Below are 18,059 nucleotides of genomic sequence, written 5' to 3'. Positions count from 1 at the left end.
GATAGGCAATGCAAGATAGGGTACATGCAAAAAAATACATGAAAGCAAATAAAACAGTTGAAGATAGCTTGATCTCCATTAAAAGCATCACCCTAGTCTCTGAAAAACACCAGAAACTACCAGAATACAATCATTTGTAGGCTTTAATGTTGTCATGTATCGTAAGCCTCGGCTACAACACCCCTTATCAACATCCCTGATACTAATAATTAGTATACACTTACATGGTTACAGAGTGCATTTCATTTTGTAAATTAACAGGATTCAGATTCAGTTAACAGATTTGAGATACATCTCTCATTTGATTTCTCTCAGTTTTGAACAACACCTGGAAAGTACATGTTCAAATGCAATTAAATAATGCTGCAAGGCAGGCCCACTAACTGGCCCATTTACTTGGTCCTCACAGTGCTGGACTACGGCTGCAAGGCCCATGGGAGGGAGAGCAGCTCTCTAGGGTTCTGTCTGGTCAGTATGGTTCCATCACAGATAGCATTTTCAAGTCTAAAACACAGCAAAAAATCTCAATAGAACTTCTAGGGATATAGCGATGTAGAATAAAACATCAGTGCCTCATCAATTAAGTAAAATTCCTCATACTGAAGTGCACAAAATATAAAGACAAATGGTGTAAGCAAAGGTCTTCAAATTGGGGCAAGGCTCCACAGGCGGACCTCAATCGATATCAGGGGAGCATTAGCTTCAGCAGTGGCCGAGATTAATTCAAGCAAGCCATCCTTCGCTTTTTTCTATACCTTAGTGTATCACCCTAAGTGGGACAGGCATGCCCAGACATGGGTCCCATGCATGCAGTGTCACTGGAACCAAGCTATAACTAACTGATGATCCCTAACTATGGCAACACCTGTCCTGGGTTGCTTGTGTTCTGGTTCAGGGAGGACCTGGCCTTGTAGTTTGGTCTGGACTGTTCCCATTGGAGCAGGGTCAAGACTGATTTGCATATGGCTGAGTCAAACTGAGGGGGCATGGTGTGCAAAATAGAGATGTAATGGGAAGCGAGCCTAGTTAATTACCAGTTGCTTAGATTAATTCACACATTCTATCCATCACTTTTTGTACACTTTTTTGTGGACAGTAAAATACATCCATAATTTGGGCACATTATACCCATAACCCAAGAGGCTATGGTCCCACTGCTCTTGCTAGACTATTGATAGCTACGGCCTTCAGAGGTGGCTCTTGCCCTGGGCCTTGCGGCCATGGACCAGTGCTGCAAGCCACAGAATCACAGGCTTCCTCCCTTGGGCCTCTCAGCACTGGATTATGGCTGGTAGGCCTAGGGAAGGATGGCTCTTTCTTAGGCTTTGCAGCTCTGGATCATGGCTGTGCGGTGCATGAGAGAAGGGACCAGTGGCATACTAATGTAGCCATGGTGCCTGAAGCAAGAAAATGATGGGGGACAGTAAAATGCAGCCACAATCTGGGTGCAATGGGTCCATAACATCCATGAGCCCTGGTGCCACTGCACCTGCTGCACTACAGATAGCTACACCCCTGAGAGGGGCCCCCTATTAGCCTAACAGCCATACTCCTGCTCTGCTATGCTTATGGGCTGGGTCTTCCCCTTCCGAGTGTACGATCACAGCTGCTTGCAATGCCCAAGGGAGGGAGGGCCTCTCCCAAGCCTCACTGCTCTGCAACATGGAAGCAATGCCACAGAAGAGAGGAAAGTAGCACAGCACTGGAGCCATGGGTGCTGGTGCAAAGTAAAAGCAAACCCCCACTCTTGTCCACTGCCTGCACAGTAAAGTAAAGCCATAATTTGGGAACATTGGGCACTTAATACCTCTGGGCCCAGGGCCACCGGACTTGTTGGACCACTGATGGCTATGCCCCTGACCAATGGATATGCCATGGCAGAAAGGGAATTTGTTAGGACCCTCTAATTTGCAAACAACTTGAAATACAGAAAATGACCTCACAGGATAGGGACCTTGACATTGGCCCATATACAGAGCTATGGTACAGAGCTGCAAGACAGTTTCAGTGGGACCTAGCGGAGTGCCCTACATGAGGCGCCCCCACCTCCTGGGCCTCTCTGACATGATGTTGTGCTGAAAGGATTAGGGGAGGGAGCTCACTAGCCCTGGGCCTCACAGCACATAAGCATGGCTGCAAGGCCCAGGGGTGAGTGGCTGTCTCCATGGTCTGGCATGGTACACCATGGCTAGGAGGCATAGGATAGAGGTCTCCACTCTCCTAGGCCTCGCAACTGTGGTTTAGTGCTTCAAGGCTACGGAGAGAGAACCTACGATAGGGGAACCCTCTACCATCAGCCTCACAAAAATAGTGTAGCACTCCAAGCCTTGAGGAAGGGTGTTCCCTCCCATGGACCACCACACTATGGGGCATATTTATACTCTGTTTGCGCCGGATTTGCGTCATTTTTTTTAATGCAAATCTGGCGGAAACTTAACTCCATATTTATATTTTAATGTTAGACCCATCTAGCCTCACAATATTGGAGTTAACATAATTTTTTTACAGTGAAAACCTACCTTGCGCCAATGAGATGCAAGGTAGGTGTTCCTGGCCAAAAAATGACTCTAAGGCTTTAGCGCCTTATTTATCCTCCCGTGCAAAAATCACGCACGGGAGGAGGGCCTTAAATAATGGCGCTAAGCCTGCTTAGCGCCATTATTTTAATGCCTGGGTCAGGACAGGCATTAGGGGACCTGTGGGCTCATTTCAGTGGTCAAAGACATAAGTCCCCTGGGCATGGCCATTGGGCAGGGGGGCATGACTCCTGTTTTTACTGGGACAGGAGTCATGTCCATGGGGGCTGTGCGTAAAAAAAATGCCTCTAGTCAGGTTAGAGTCATTTTTTTTAATTCTAACCTCAGAGTAATTTTTTTTATTCTAACCTGACTAGCGCCATTCTTGAACGCACAACCTCTTGTTTCCCCTACACCTCCCCCACCTGGTTAACGTCATTTATTTTGACGCTAACTGGGCCTTACTGCCGGCTAGCGCCATTCCTTAAATATGACACCCGGCTGGCGTCCAGGAATGGTTCTAGCCGGCGGTAAACTTTTTGACACAAACCTGCGCTAATGCAGGTTTGCATCAAAAAGTATAAATTAGGGCCTATGATCCATAGTGTTGTCCTATCCTCTGGCCTTACAGCTATGATGTAGTACTGCAAAGCCCATGGGATGTGGCCCCACTAACCTGGGCTCCACATAAATGTCTGGTGCTGTAAGACCCTGGGCCTCACAGCCATAGTTCCCAGCCACTGCTGCAATAGCCACATGTTGTGTGCAGAGACATTGGAATTTGTTTTTTGGGGAGCAGATGAGCTATTTTTTTCGGTTCCCTTCCGAATCCCCTCTAAAACAGGTCATGCTAAAAAATAACTTAGCTGGAGATTGAGTTTATCAATGAGTTTATTGAGTGTGATTACTCTTCATACTATATTTGAGTTCTAATCCCTTTACCACGTTCTGAAGCCAGGCTTGACTACCCGCAATTGCAAATTCTGAGCAAAAAGAACTCTGGTATGCAAATAGAATGAAATAGTCATAAGCTTTGATGAAACAGTGGTAAATGTCAGTATCTACCACGCCCAGTGTTCAGTAAGTACCCACTGCCACAGGACTTATGTTTTAACCATGGAACTAGGATATCTGACATCTAATCCATTATCTGCTGCATAATCTGCAGATTGTAACAAAAATTGTTTATCAATCAAATGGTTCAAAAGTTACTAAAAACACAATGACAAGTGTTGCAGCGCAGTTAAAGACCCTTTGCAAAACTTGACTGGTCACCTTTGTGGTACTCATTGCTACATCAAGATGTTAAACCAGTACTAATAAGGTGCAACCTATGCCCAGGCAGTGTTAAGAAGTGCAAAAATGACAATATAGTGAAGTAGTACTATCATACAATGCTCCTAATTACACCACATAATTAGCCTTTTCTTGATGCATAATTTACTCATTCCTGCTGTATAATTTGGCCATATTATACAGAGCCCGAGGTCCAATTTCAACCTCAAGTCCAATATGAGCTTTCATGTGGCTTCTGCCTGCCACCCGCCGTCTAACTAGGCTATGGCATTGCGGCTAGAGCTGCCAACTTTGTAACTGAGGAACGAGGTTCCAGTCTTGGCATCAGCTCAACATCCTGTGATTCTGGACAAATCACTTGATCCCCCTATGCTTAGCAAAAGAATGTATCCTTGTGTAATGTAACTGGTTCTCATGCCTCCCATACCTTCAGGTCAAGTTTGCGCTATACAAAACTGCAAAAAATCGATGTCATTCACTCATTCAAGGCTGTTTGCATTTAGGGTTGCTACCAGGCTGTTTTTCTGTCTCGTTCTGTTTAATGTCCTGGCCGGGGCAAAAATAAGCAAATCACCTAAGGCCATTATATTTAGCCCTTATCTGCACATACTTTAAACAGAAAATATAAACAGAAAACACATCTAAATGTGTTCTAGAGCTGTGTCTGATCCCTGAGTAATAATTAATGTAAACAAAGACAAAAAAAAGCATGGTTACAAATTGTACATACAATCTTCTTTGAAGATCTATTTATTATTGTGTACTGGCCTTTGCAGTCTCCTAAAACTACAACAAATGGCCTGGAAAAAGAGGAAACCCTATTTGCATTCCAGTAGCCCCATGTGAAGCAATTCCCCGCTCCCAGACACTAACAAGCATCTCTTTCACAGCTCACCAAGGGCTGAAAAAGTGAGTTACTTGTCGTTTGAAAGGTCCTTTCCCTATTCCTGGCACTGCTACATATGTCTGCGAGGCCAGGAGAGACGTGCCCCTCCTCTGGGCCTCACAGTGCTGGAGCATAGGTGCAAGGCCCAGTTCAGTGAGGGGCACAGGTGCAAGGCCATATGTTGGGCTGAGCGTGGGGCCTTGGGAGGTTGCTCATGCTGCCCACACCTAGGGCTGGTCCTCCACACAATCAGAGCAATATCTTCTCTGAACAAGTCATAAAGTTTTTACAAATGTTTTTTTTCTCCTTTTCTAGGTATTCCAGGTGAGTTCCTAGGGGAAGATTTCAGGTGAATACTTAGTTTATTCAAATATCGGTACCTGGGTCTTATCTTGGTATAGGTTGAGTATCATTGTGTATGTGAGAATGAGTTTGTTGATTGGCTGCAGTGTGAGTCCAGGTCAAGCAAGGACCACAGTCCCTTGCAGGGTGAGCCACAAAAGTCAGTAAATTAACCTGTGCTTAACCCTGTATAGCTTAGCACAAAAAGCAGTCTGGTTTAAGTAGAGGCAATGTGTAAAGTATTCATGCAGCACACAAACACTAATATAGTGAAAACACAAAAAAAAAGCAATTTAGAAAAATTAGAGTATATTTTAATAAACTGACACCAAAATGACAAAATTCCAATCTGTAGAACAGGAGTTATTAATTTTTAAAGGTTTTAATGAGAACAAGCACCTAAAAGATCAAATCGCCAACTGTGGATATCTAGTCACAAGAGACCAGGTCAGTTAAAAGTTAAGACCTACTGCGATGGTGTGTGGTTCAGATACAGGAAGTGGATTTGGTCCGATCAGCGCTTACCTTTGGGCTTGCTAAATATTTTGAAGAAAAATGTCTGAGAAGATAAAGTTCAGCAGGGTAAGCCTGCAGGAAGTGTCCAAGGAGAGAGATTTGTCGACAGATGACCTTGAGTCAAAGATACCATGAGGATTTCTATGTTTGGGCTTAGTTGCTGAAATGGAAGTTGAAAAACTCCAGCGAGACGAAGCAGAAGGCTGTAGACGAAGACAGATCCACGAGGATACCCCTTTGGCGAAGGACCGCTGAATAGATTTGCTGCTGCGTAGAACAAAGCGGAGGAAGCCACAAAGTCAATCCGACTGGCGATGCACCTCATCCTGGTCTCCTTCTGGTTTTCAAAGCACTTTTTGGTCAAAGTCCTCAGTTTTGGAAACTGGGCATTTAGCACCACAACCAAGAGTCCAGGACTGGTGGGACACCTCTTGGGGGTTCAGGGCTTGCTCAGGCTAGTCAAGGTGCAGGTTCCAGCTGGTGGGAGCCTTTTATGTCCCTGTGGCTCTGAACAGGAGGCCAGCAGACTAGCCCTTGGAGTCACTTCTGGTAGTCCTTAGTGCAGGTGAAGATGAAGGGTTCAGCAGCAGGGCTGGCCTCTGAGGGTTCAAGGCAGGCTCCAGGCAGAAAAGCAGTCCTTCCAAGTACACCAGCCGTCTGGCAGAGTGCACAGGAGGTCACAGAAACAGGAACTACTCTGAGAATCCTTCCTCAGGTCCAGTAGTAAACTGAAGAGTGGGTCTGAAGGTCCTATTTTTATACCCTGGTAACCTTCTTCTGGAAGGTGGGAGAAGACTGCAAGAAGGATCTTTGAAGTGCATGGAATTTCCTGACTCCACTGCCAATGATCCAAGCTGGCTGCAGTGACAATATAGGTTTGTTGAGCCCTTTGTGTGAAGGTAGACCACAGGCTATTCAGGTGTAATTGGTGCTGTGCTCAGCTCCGCCCTCCTTCCTGCCAGCAGATGGTCCACTCAGGCACACCTAATCTCTCTATTGTATGACATTCTGGGAGGAATTCACAAAGTCTGTCAGTTACACCCAGTCATGAGACCCAGGCCAGGCTACAGGCACAAAGGGCTAAAGTTAGGAAAATGACAACTTTCTGGCATTTTCAAAACTGTAGTGAAAAATCTGACTTTTCCATTAAAAACGGTTATCACTACAATTTTGTAGGTACCAAACATGATATATCTAACTGATCCCTGTTAGGAATTCCTGCTTATTAAACGTAATAGGTAATCCCCAATGTTATCCTAAGGGAGGGGTAGGACTTGCAGTAGTGAAAAACTAATTTGGGAGCTGTTCACTATCAGGACATGTAGAAAATAAACGTACATGTTCTTTTTTAATTTTTATAGGTAACTTGGCATTGATTACAGAGTATCAGTAAGTGGCTAAACATTTCAACACCCATGATCCCAGTCTCGCTTGCAGTTTCAATCCCAGCAAACAAATATTTACCCATGATGAGTTTGCATATTAATTGGTGGGGCAATTTCTAGAAGTATTGACACCTACATTAGAGTCTAGTGTTGCGCTGCATCTATGTTGTTCCCTGTATTTTGAATAAGAGGGCATAGTGTACACATCTTCTAAACAGTGATCTCTCCGCTACTCACTGCTGTTCACCCTGCAACATCCCACCCTCACCACACCTCTGACCAGTTGTGTACCATCCCCTACCACTACCACATCTCGGGTGTGGTGCCTCACATTCCTCCCTGCCCTGATTCTTGTCTCACATTGCCCCCTCAGCTCGTTTTAATATACGTCTCGTAAACTCCTCTCCATGGAACATCTACTCGCACTTGTCCATCCGTTACATGCAGGCCGTTCCCCAGGTGCCCTAAATTTTTTTAACGTTTCCCATGCATCCCCTGCCCTTGTAAATCTCTCTTTCAATCAGCTTGTAGTGTTCCATGCCTGGCTCCCATTCCCTGTATCTGGAGGGGGTGACCTATCTTCCTATTTTTGAGATATATCCCACTTGTCGACCATCAAGCCCATGCCAACCAGTGTCTTCTGACCACGTGTTAAGTTTTGAGGGACCCTAAATACCTAGTAGGGCGAGTCTGGCTTGCAAGTCCGGGGGTATCCCAGAAGGGGTGCAGTTTAGGACAAGTCCACAAAGAGTGCAATAGTGTGCCCTCTAGCCTGCAACCCAGCAAGCATAATGCATGTTCCGTTCTCCTTATTTTGTGGAGTAGGACTCTTGTGTAGTATGTCCTGTGTACTAATTTAAGTTGAATTAGATAGTAACTTGTCTTTATTGCTGCTTCAGCAGGGAATCCATGCACTGTATGCCAGTCCTCATCGTCTAGCTCCCTCACATCGTGCTCCCAGCGTCCCCGCAGTCGTCTGACGGGGCCCTCTGTATTTCTGATAGAGTTCCTTAGGTGAGTGAGATAAGTTTCTTTCAAATTTGGCTATCCAGTAGTCTCCCCTCTATGCAATGGTACTATGCCATTGACATCTCAGACATCCACCAATGGGGAAATTCCAATGGCGTCCCATCCTGAAAAACCCTCAGATCAGACACCGCTCGCCACTTGGTTTTAGGGGTTAGCAGTTTATTCCACTTCATCTCCCTTTGCAATCTGCACCAAGTGTCTGTCACTATCTTCTTCACTGTTTCTAAAAGTACATGTTCAACCTTTTCATTACAGGCCACCCTGTTCTATGGGCTACCTAGGGCCTACCTGAGGAGTGACATATGTAATAAAAGAGGAGTTTAAGCCTTGGCAAGGGTGTTTAAATGCCAAGTCGACATGGCAGTGTAAAACTGCATTCAGGTTGAATTGGCAGGACTGAGACATGTTGTAAGGTGCTACTTAATTGGGTGGTAGAATAAGTACTGCAGGTCCACTGGTAGAATTTAATTTACAGACCCTGGGTGCATGGTATACCACTGTACTAGAGACGTATAAGTAAATTATATACACCAATTGAGTATAAGACAATTTTACCATGTTTTAGGGAGACAGCACAAGCACTTTAGCACTGGTTAGCAGTGGTAAAGTGCACAGAGCCCTAGGGCCAACAAAAACAAATTCAGCAAAAAGTGGAATGTAAAATGCAAAAAGTTAGAAGATGAGCCTGAAGAGAGGGCCAAGTCCAACAGTATGGTAGTCCCAAAGGATAATGGACTGACAGTCCCTCAGCACTGACTCTGAAAAATGCTTTTAAGTGGTATTAAATGTGCCATCTTAGTTAAGTGATGTATGATTATTTGGACTGTCATATAGCCTTTGGAAGTTCAAGGCAGTCCCACAATCAAATTAATGACACAGTGTTCCAAGGGCTTGGAGGCACCGGTATTGATAATAACAATCCTGTGGGGCCTGATATGTACTTTCCCTTGCACTAATTCCACAAGTAGCTACAAAGGTTGGCCTATCTTGAGACATTTTAGGCCACCAAATATATGGCCGAACAGTTTTCAGTGTCTCATTTTGTCCCTGGCAAACAGCACCACCTTTCTTAAAGCCAAAGGGCCTGATAATGAGGGTAGCAGTTCAAGGACCGTCAGCCTAGCGGTGACGGTTGAGACCACCGCTACTGTGACGGTCCGACTGCCAAATTACAACCCTGGCATGCGGACCCGCATAAAGACCGGCATCACCGCCAGGAACTTAGTTCCCAACATGCAGACAGCGGTCTGAGTTGTACTCAGCCAGGGCCCCCTGTCCAGGACTATCAGAATGTGCACTGTCTGCTTTGCAGACAGTACGCATTGCGAGAGTGCTGGAGTGATATAATATTGGCCTCGGAGGCCAATATCGTAGCACTGTTCCCACCGGTCAGCCCGGGGGAAACATGTAATGCAATGTTTCAGCTAGTCAGCCCGGTGGGAACATTGTAATACGTACGGGGGGAAGAGACGCCCTCGGTATGATGGTGGCGTCCTTCCAATGGCTTTAGTGGTCTGCTTTTTTTTAGGCCCGCCAAAGTCGCACTGAGGCCAAAAGTCATAAACTTCCTTTTGACCATGAATATTAGACACTTCTTGGGTAAATTCTGAGCCAGTCATAGTGCAAACTATAATTTCACAATAATTATGTTCGGTGGGGCCTTGTAAACTCATAATTCCTTTTCATAACCATGCCTTGATAGAGTATCCACCTTATCATTCTTAACCCCTGGGAGGAACTGTAGAACACCTCTCAACCTAAAAAGCACTCACCCAGAGCACGGCCACTTTTTCCCAGGCCCCCCAAACTCCCTCAGTAGCTCCCAATTAATTTAACTCTAGAGGAACATGATTTAACCTACTTCCACCTTGTCTCGACTCTCCCATCCTGATCCCCACAGTTCCATCTGACAATACTGATATCAAAAGTGGGCACACTAGCATACAAGATAAGTAGATGTGATTACCGTAAAGACCACTGGAGAGGGGAAAAAAGCTTATCTAGCCAAACACATTATTGACACTTCAAATCAAATGAGCTAAAACGTCTACATCTGCCACAAACTGACCAACCCAGAAGTCTTACAAAACATCTCATGCTCGAGAACACAACAATGCAAAGGCCTGTTCAGTCTTTACATGAAAAAAGAAGTACTTTGGATTCAATTGTGTTAGACCTGGCACCCTTGGTGTAGTTTTCCCCCTAACTGTTTGCCTTCAGAGCACCTGTTTTGCTTACTTTATTTCTGCTGGGCTTAGGACTCTCTGTACTTTACTACCGCTACCCAGTACTAAAGTGCTTGTGCTCTCTCTTTAAAACATGGAAAAATTGGCTTATACCCAATTGGCACATTCAATTTACTGGTACATCCCTAGTAAAGTGGCACTGCCAGTGCCTTGGGCCTGTATATTAAATGCTACTAGTGGGCCTGCAGCACTGATTGTGCCACTGACTTAACTAGCACTTTAAACATCTCAGGGCTGCCACTGCAGCCTGTGTGTGCAGTTTTAAACTGCTATGTCGACCTGGCAAAACAAACCTTTCGCCAGGCCCAAACCTTCATTTCTAATACATACAAGTCACCCCTAAGGTAGGCTCTAGCAGCCCAGATGGCAGGGTGCAATGTATTTAAAAAGTTGGACATGTGCGTTTAAGTTTAACATGTTCTTTTAATGACAAACTCCTAAAGTTGTTTTTCACTACGGAAAGGCCTACCTCTACCATAGGTTAACATGGGAGTTACCTTATAACATTTTATAAGTGTAATTTCGAAATGGGAATAGGTACTCAGTTCATGGTTGGTGTCCTTGGAATTGTAATGAAAAACCATAACTTGTGGTGAAGTTTGATTTTTAAATACAATTTTGAAAATGCCACATGTAGAAAGTTGGCATTTTCCTGCCTTAGTCGTTTAGTACCTGCAGCATGTCTCTTGGTCACATGACTGGGTATAGTTGACAGTTAGACGTTGTGTATTCCTCCCAGTCAGCCACACACAACAGGGATCTTAGGTGTATTTGGATATGCCATCACCAGAAAGATGGGAGGGGAAAAGGTGGACCCAGCCCCACCTACATTCGAATAGGCTGTGTCCTGCCTCCACACAAAGGGCTGCATACCTCCTGTAGTTATTCTGGAGCCAGGGCCAGAAAGGCAAGGCACCTGTGCACTTCAAAGGCATGCCTCTAGAAGCATCTGCCCACTTTAAGGGCACCACTGGGTATAATTACTGGACCTCAGACACCAACTCTTCAGTACACTTTTGGACCTGTGGGTGAAAGACTGCTCGGCAGCTGAAAGGACTGCCACTCTCCTAGACTGCTGCTCTGAAGGACTGCTGTGCTGGCCTACTGCCCTCTTGCCTCTGTGAGAAGGACTGGACCTGTAGCTCTTGAACCGAGAACCCTGCAGTGACTACAAGGGCTAATTGGGTGGCATCCTTACCTGAAACCTCAGGAACACAGTAGGCTTCCAACAACCTTGCACCTGCACTTGGACTCTGCCATCTGTGAGTCTAACATGCAAAGTGGTGCCACCTCAGTCCTTGACTCCTGGAAGTGGGCTTAAGGTGTTCTGCTGGCCTCTGTGAACCAGGGGAACTGATGCATCTCCTCTGCTGTGCAGCACAAACCCAAGCACAACCAACGCATCACAACTGCTGCGTGGATTGGAGTTGATGTGAACACTGGCACTGCAGTCTATCAGAACTGCCGCTGCACAATGCATCATCGGTGCAGGCTCTCCCATCCTTTGTCGATGGTAGCCTCAACCATGTAACCCAGCAGTGCCCCAGAACTGGAGCATTGTCTCGACTATGTGATGCATGCTCGATGCCGGACTTCGCATCGCAAGCCCTTCTTATTCAATGAAGATGCAGAACCTCGCAGTGTAGCCTCGCCACATCTCAGAACTGATGCATTGCTTTGGCTGCGCACATCTTCGACGTGGATCCCCACAACACTCCGCAAACTATGACTTAAGTTACTTTGTTCAGTAGGCCTCAATGGGTCCCTGTAGCTGACCACGCTCCATCGTGGTCAGACTGAACTTGTGATTTTGTCTTGGTTTGGCTCTTTGTGCTTTTTGGCGCTATTATCACTAAAATCTTTCAAATTGCATATCTATGGTTCTACTGATTGGATTGTTATCTTGGTTGTGTTTTACTTATTAAAGAAAGTTCTGTTTTTTAACTTGGTGTGGGTTCCTTTTTGTGTGGTGTTTTCACCTTATTACTGTTTGCAGTGTTGCATAACTACTTTACACATTGCCTCTAAGTTAAGCCTGTTTGATCTGTGCAAAGCTACCAGAGAGTTGGGCATAGGTTAATTTAGGGATACCTTGTGCCTCACCGTGACAGCGGTTGTGGTTGCTACTTGACCAGGGCTCATACCCCAGCAAACCATCAGCACAACTTCTTACAAATGCTAAGTAATCTTTAATCCTGTCATTAACATACCCTTCACACAACCTACACAATAATCTTTTTTCACTTTATCTCCAGTTCATGAAGATGAGACAACTAAATTAACTTTCAACTTCAAGGAATCTAATATGGGGGTGGATCCTTGCCTGGCACCCTGGATACTAAGACACAGCACCAAGCCAAATGAAACATGTGAATATCTCTTCAATACCATGGAAAACCACTGCAAACGAAGGACGTTCTCTTGGTGCGCCTGGTCCAAGACTGTAGGCACCTTGGATCTAACTACCTCCAATTTAGAAAAAGTCTGAAAAAATTTAACAATTTAGGAAAGCATGCCCTAAGCTGCTTACGAAGAATATGAAATTATTACCAGTCTTCGGCTCTGGACACCCTACGACCTAAGCTTCATCTATATATACATTTTTCATATATTGCTTGATGACAACCTGGTGTCATATATAGAACACCAGAATAAATATTCTTAACTAGGCTCTACTTGTTTATTTTAATTGGCCATGCTCTTCTATCAAATTTCAGCATTATTCTTCCCATACACTTGTTTGGTATGTATCAATTTTGATACTTCGTCTACATAAAACGTGATATGTATTATGAAGCTGAAAATAGACTTTATGGGTCAAAGACAGAGGTTCAAGGGCAAAGCACATAATGCAGGTACATTTTCCTGAAAGCTCCTCTCACGTTCTGTGCAAAGTCCTCTGATTGTCAAGGGGCAACAGTCAAATATGAGGGAGTGAGATACTTGTGTATCTTCTAGTTTCGACAGTGTTGTGAAGTTTGCCCTCCAACAGTTCAATGGCTTTACATATTAATATATATCATATCTGTATCTAATGTTCATGAAGTCAGGTGCACTCAACCTCTAAATATCCAGATGATTCCAAGCTTTATGCTTAACGCTTTAGGAAGGTGCATGAGTCTTAAATCTCTCCTGGTTAAGCCACAAGTGCCAGTCTTTTTCTCATTTGTCAGCTTAGCTCTGTGACAAGTTACTGTACCTTTTTATGGGTCATTGAAAATTCCATGCATAATATGACATGTGTCACAAGGCAGCCCTTGAGGAATTATGTGGCCTTGGTGTCTAAAGGTTGACAGAACTGGACTTGGGAGACGAACAAGAAAGGTCTGGTCACAGTATTAGTGTATGAGAGTCGTGTTCAATGGAAGGGTGAGGAGAAGTGACCTAAATCCTCTGTATCAATGCTGGGTGGAAGGTCCTGACCCTTTCTTTAAAACCCAACTGTAATTCTAGGATTAGCGCTGATGTACGAATTTAGATGGTCTTAAAGTAGGGAATAAGCACAGACCTTTATTCTCTGGAGCAGTTGTGGAATATATGTAGGGTCGTGTATATGCATTGTAGTCTAGAATAAAACGCCATGAGATCTCTTGAATACCAGGTCCAGGAATTCTGTGAATGATGGTTGGGGAGCTCTGCCTGGATGTCACAGAATACTTTCAACGCTTGTTTAGTAAAGATGGTTGCAATTAAGATATGTCTTCATCATTGCAGCATTGTTAGGTGCAGGGCCCTTAGCTGTTCTTGGGGATGGCCCAGAGTGTTAAAGTATATCTTAAGGAACAGGCTTTGTTGTAAGACCTTCAGGTGGTCCAGATTTTTTTTTTTAAAGTTTTGACCGTTTGTGCTGGGACGAGACCCCCAGCAGCTCTTGAGTACATGTCTGTGTCCACAGTTAACAGTACAGACATAGCAATATACGGTTGTTTTCTGGATGTGTTACAGCTTGTATGGGGTGTAGAAGTATCATTTGATCTTAAGACAGGTATTTTACCTGCCAAGATACCTAAACTGAAACACTGGATAAATTCCTTTTCAATAATTTGCAATATTAATAGCAACTCTGAAATGTGAAACTTTGCCTATTCATGCCAGCAAAGGGATACAATTTTAAATGGTAGTGTATTAACTTTGCTCTGAAGTATTTACACATTATTGATGCTAAAGGGTGAACCTGGCTTACTGAAGAGCATAACTCACTGCTGAGAGTAAATGCCTCAATCAAATGTGTGTAATGTAAGTTTGAATTTGGATGTTTGACCTTCGACTGAATGAAGCCAATGATTGATATTTCTCTAGGGGGTATTTATCTGGTAAGGTTAATATTTTAGCATTTTATATATTTTAAAATAAATTTCATATTTTTGGCTGTCTCTCCTTTTTATACTGTATTTCACAGATATGACGACTGATCTGTCGCTCATTTTTATGTGAATAACCTATGGGTAGGTGATTTATTAAGAAATATGGTATAATGCAATATAGCTTCAGGGTTTTCAACTGATGCGTTACCCAAGGTTTTTCTTAGTGAATGTCCTGTACTCTGTTACTTAAAAACAACTAGCTAGGAGTGTTAAACTATATTCTCATTTCACCGACTTCTCATGCAGTGGCGGCTCTGTGCCTCCTCTTATATTATTTATCAATGAATTATGTAAAGTTCTGCTCTGTGCACAATTAACTTTTATCTCATTATGTTATCTGTTGCACTGTTTTCATTAGGTAGGGACATGTTGTACCAGAGTAAAAATGCCACTTGTCCATTTAAAATGAGATAACATCTAGATCTTAGTGTAAAGATGTACAATGCTTCAGAAGACAGGGCCTGATATTGTGGAAACAGAACTGCTAGTGGAGTAGAGGCAGAATCTTGGAGAGACGCAGGAAAGAGGTGTTCACTGGTTTAACTTAAGAATGGTTGAAATTGATATTATTTTTCAAGTAGGATGCCCAAGTGCAAAGAAAAATTAAGGTGCTTTTTTAGAAACACGATGTGAACACAAAGAAGAAAGTCCTTTTTCCAGGGTACAATTTCCCTATCAGTCCCAATGAAGTCCAAATGACACACTGATACACCACATTACATAAACATTATATCAAACCTATGTTTATTGGCACTAATCCATTAAATTATTTATTTAAATAAAATACAATTGTTTTATGGAAACACCTGATTGTCCTATACTGCATTTGTTTTTTCTGTAAAAATGCACAGAATTACAAGAGTAAATCAACAATACTAAAACGGGCATACTGCTGGTAACAGTGGTTTGGCAGCCAATGGGAGTGGCAGAATGACAAAAAAATGAAAAGGATAAAAGTAATGTGCAAAATGCAAAGGAATGATTGGATGTAAGAGCAAATTGTGTGAGATCAAAAGAAAAGGAAGTGTCAGAAGACTAGACAGAATGGAGTTAGGGCGTTGTCAAGGGAACACCTGACAAAGAAAATGGAGAGCTGGCAAAAGGAAAAGGGAGCATAAATAAAAAAAGAGGGGTGAAAATAAGCCTATGCGAGGGTGAGAGGATAAAGGAATGGTAATTAAAAACTCAGGAAACAATTATTACGCCAAAGTATAGGATGAGGGGGAAGTGGAAAGAATAAGTGGAAACAGAGAGCTGGTTGGTATCCTGGAAAGTTAGATAGGACCTCCTTTCTAGTCTGGATATGAGAGAAGGACTTGCTAGTGTTCAAATAAGATTAGGGGAGGGTTAGGCAACCGATTGAGAATATCAGAGAAGTGTTAGGATGCATTATGTGAATTTAGGTGACCATTGGGCTGGCAGTAATGTGCTAATGTCAGACATGAACAGAGGCACTGTCCAGAAATGTAAATTTATTCTGAGACAGTTACGGTGATCTGTAACTGGTCTACCACATCTCATGTAAAAAATAAAAGCCTCTAGTGCTCACCCAGACCACACATTGTAATCTCCACCGCTCACCCCTGCCTACATTACTCACCCTAGCCTCCAAAACTGAAATGTTTCTTAATCTTAGCAGTGTCAGAACAATAGAAACTATACTTAAAACCAACTTGCTTCACTCCTCTCATACCATACCTATGAGAAAAGTGAAGCAAGAGTATTTGTAGCTGAGACAGGACAATACTGAGTGGCAGGTAACTGTGCTTACTACAGGGTGTCATCAGGGAAGGGAACTGGAGGTGGGGGTATGCAGCCAACTTTGGTGTACAGTAATAGTTCATAGGTCGGAGATACACCAGCATATTATCAATGCCAGCCAAACAAGGAAACCAGTGTCTGCCTCTTTAAGGTCTTCATCAAGCTTGGCTATACTGGCATGGGCATCTCATCATATTCGTCAACACCCTCCTGCTCGTCAAAGACCGGCTGCGCTTCATTGGCATCCAGCTGCAGAGAAAAAAAGACATTGTTAACGTGAGTCAACATTTCGTGATGGCTGGTATTGGAAGGGTTTCAGCACATAGTACTATATCACATACTGTCAGCTTCTGAAAACAGATGGCATCCCTTTGCACACACATACAGGGGCATATTTATACTCCGTTTGTGCCGAAATTGCGTCATTTTTTTGACGCAATTTCGACGCAAAACTAACTCCATATTTATACTTTGGCGTTAGACGCGTCTAGCGCCAAAGTCCATGGAGTTAGCGTCATTTTTTAGCGTGGACACCTACTTTGCGTTAATTATATGCAAGGTAGGCGTTCCCGTCTAAAAAATCGACTCCGAGGCATGTACGTGGGATTTATACTCCCGGGCAAAAATCACGCCCGGGAGTGGGCGGGTCAAAAAAAATGACGTACGGCCGCTTTTGCGCCATTTTTTAGCGCCTGCAAAAGGCAGGCGTTAAGGGACCTGTGGGCTCTGAAGGAGCCCAGAGGTGCCCCCCCATACCCCCAGGGACACCCCCTGTCACCCATGCCCACCCCAGGAGGACACCCAAGGCTGGAGGGACCCATCCCAGGGACATTAAGGTAAGTTCAGGTAAGTGTTTTTTTTTTTTTTTAAATTTGGCATAGGGGGGGCCTGATTTGTGCCCCCCTACATGCCACTATGCCCAATGACCATGCCCAGGGGACAGAAGTCCCCTGGGCATGGCCATTGGGCAAGGGGGCATGGCTCCTGTCTTTGCTAAGACAGGAGTCATTTCTATGGGGGTTGGGAGTGAAAAAAATTGCCTCAACCTGACTTACCCCATTTCTTGACGCCCAAGCTCCATTTCCCCCTACGCCGGCGCTGCCTGGTGTACGTCGTTTTTTTTAACGCACACCAGACGGCGCCGGCGGCTAACGCCGGCTAACGTCATTCAATAAATACGGCGCCGGCATGGCGCTTCAGAATGGCGTTAGCCGGCGCTAATTTTTTTAACGCAAAACTGCGTTAGCGCAGTTTTGCGTCAAAAAGTATAAATATGGGCCACAGTGCTTTGCTAGTAATTTAAAGGGACTAGGCATATATGATTGTTTCCATTATGAGGAGCAGTTCAATCTGCTAGTCACCTTGGCTTTGTGTGTGTGTGTGTGTCAATAATCAGTTGGGAACCATCTTGGAGCGTCCAATACGTCATGGTGAGAATCTTGGGGCATTACTTGCGTTACCTATGAGTGAATGAAAAATTACCCCCACCTTCCTTTCAGGCAGTTCCTCAGAACCGCTTGCTTCATCACAGCTGGAATCCTACAGTAGTTCCTTGCTCGGCGTGGTTGCATAACTATGAGAACCCACATTACAAGACGCTGTCCGATCTTACTCAGTTACACGCTGTAAATTCTTCGGGTTCATAAATCGACTTTGCCTCCCCAGAACTGCATAATCTCAGTTTAAAAGGGGCCATTCTTTCTCCCTATCATCAGTGA

General features: G+C 44.2%; 2 protein-coding genes across 7 annotated transcripts in view; one reads left to right on the top strand and one right to left on the bottom strand.

The window, feature by feature from the left end:
* TMUB1 (transmembrane and ubiquitin like domain containing 1) overlaps positions 1 to 18,059 on the top strand; it is a 281,266-nt gene that overhangs the window by 164,861 nt on the left and 98,346 nt on the right. The gene's annotated exons all lie outside the window — the stretch shown is intronic.
* The window catches only part of SLC4A2 (solute carrier family 4 member 2), a 2,186,615-nt gene continuing 2,183,863 nt past the window's right edge, over positions 15,308 to 18,059 (bottom strand). For all 6 annotated transcript variants that reach the window (XM_069210734.1, XM_069210733.1, XM_069210737.1 and 3 more), the window contains one exon: positions 15,308 to 16,590. In XM_069210734.1, the coding sequence (XP_069066835.1) occupies positions 16,510 to 16,590 (81 nt within the window). In that variant the 3' untranslated portion in view covers positions 15,308 to 16,509. The remainder of the gene's footprint in view (positions 16,591 to 18,059) is intronic.

This window comes from Pleurodeles waltl, chromosome 10 (genome assembly GCF_031143425.1).
Source record: "Pleurodeles waltl isolate 20211129_DDA chromosome 10, aPleWal1.hap1.20221129, whole genome shotgun sequence".
Taxonomy (NCBI): Eukaryota; Metazoa; Chordata; class Amphibia; order Caudata; family Salamandridae; genus Pleurodeles; species Pleurodeles waltl.
Note: the sequence above shows the minus strand (reverse complement) of the source record. Positions and strands in the feature narration are given on the sequence as shown.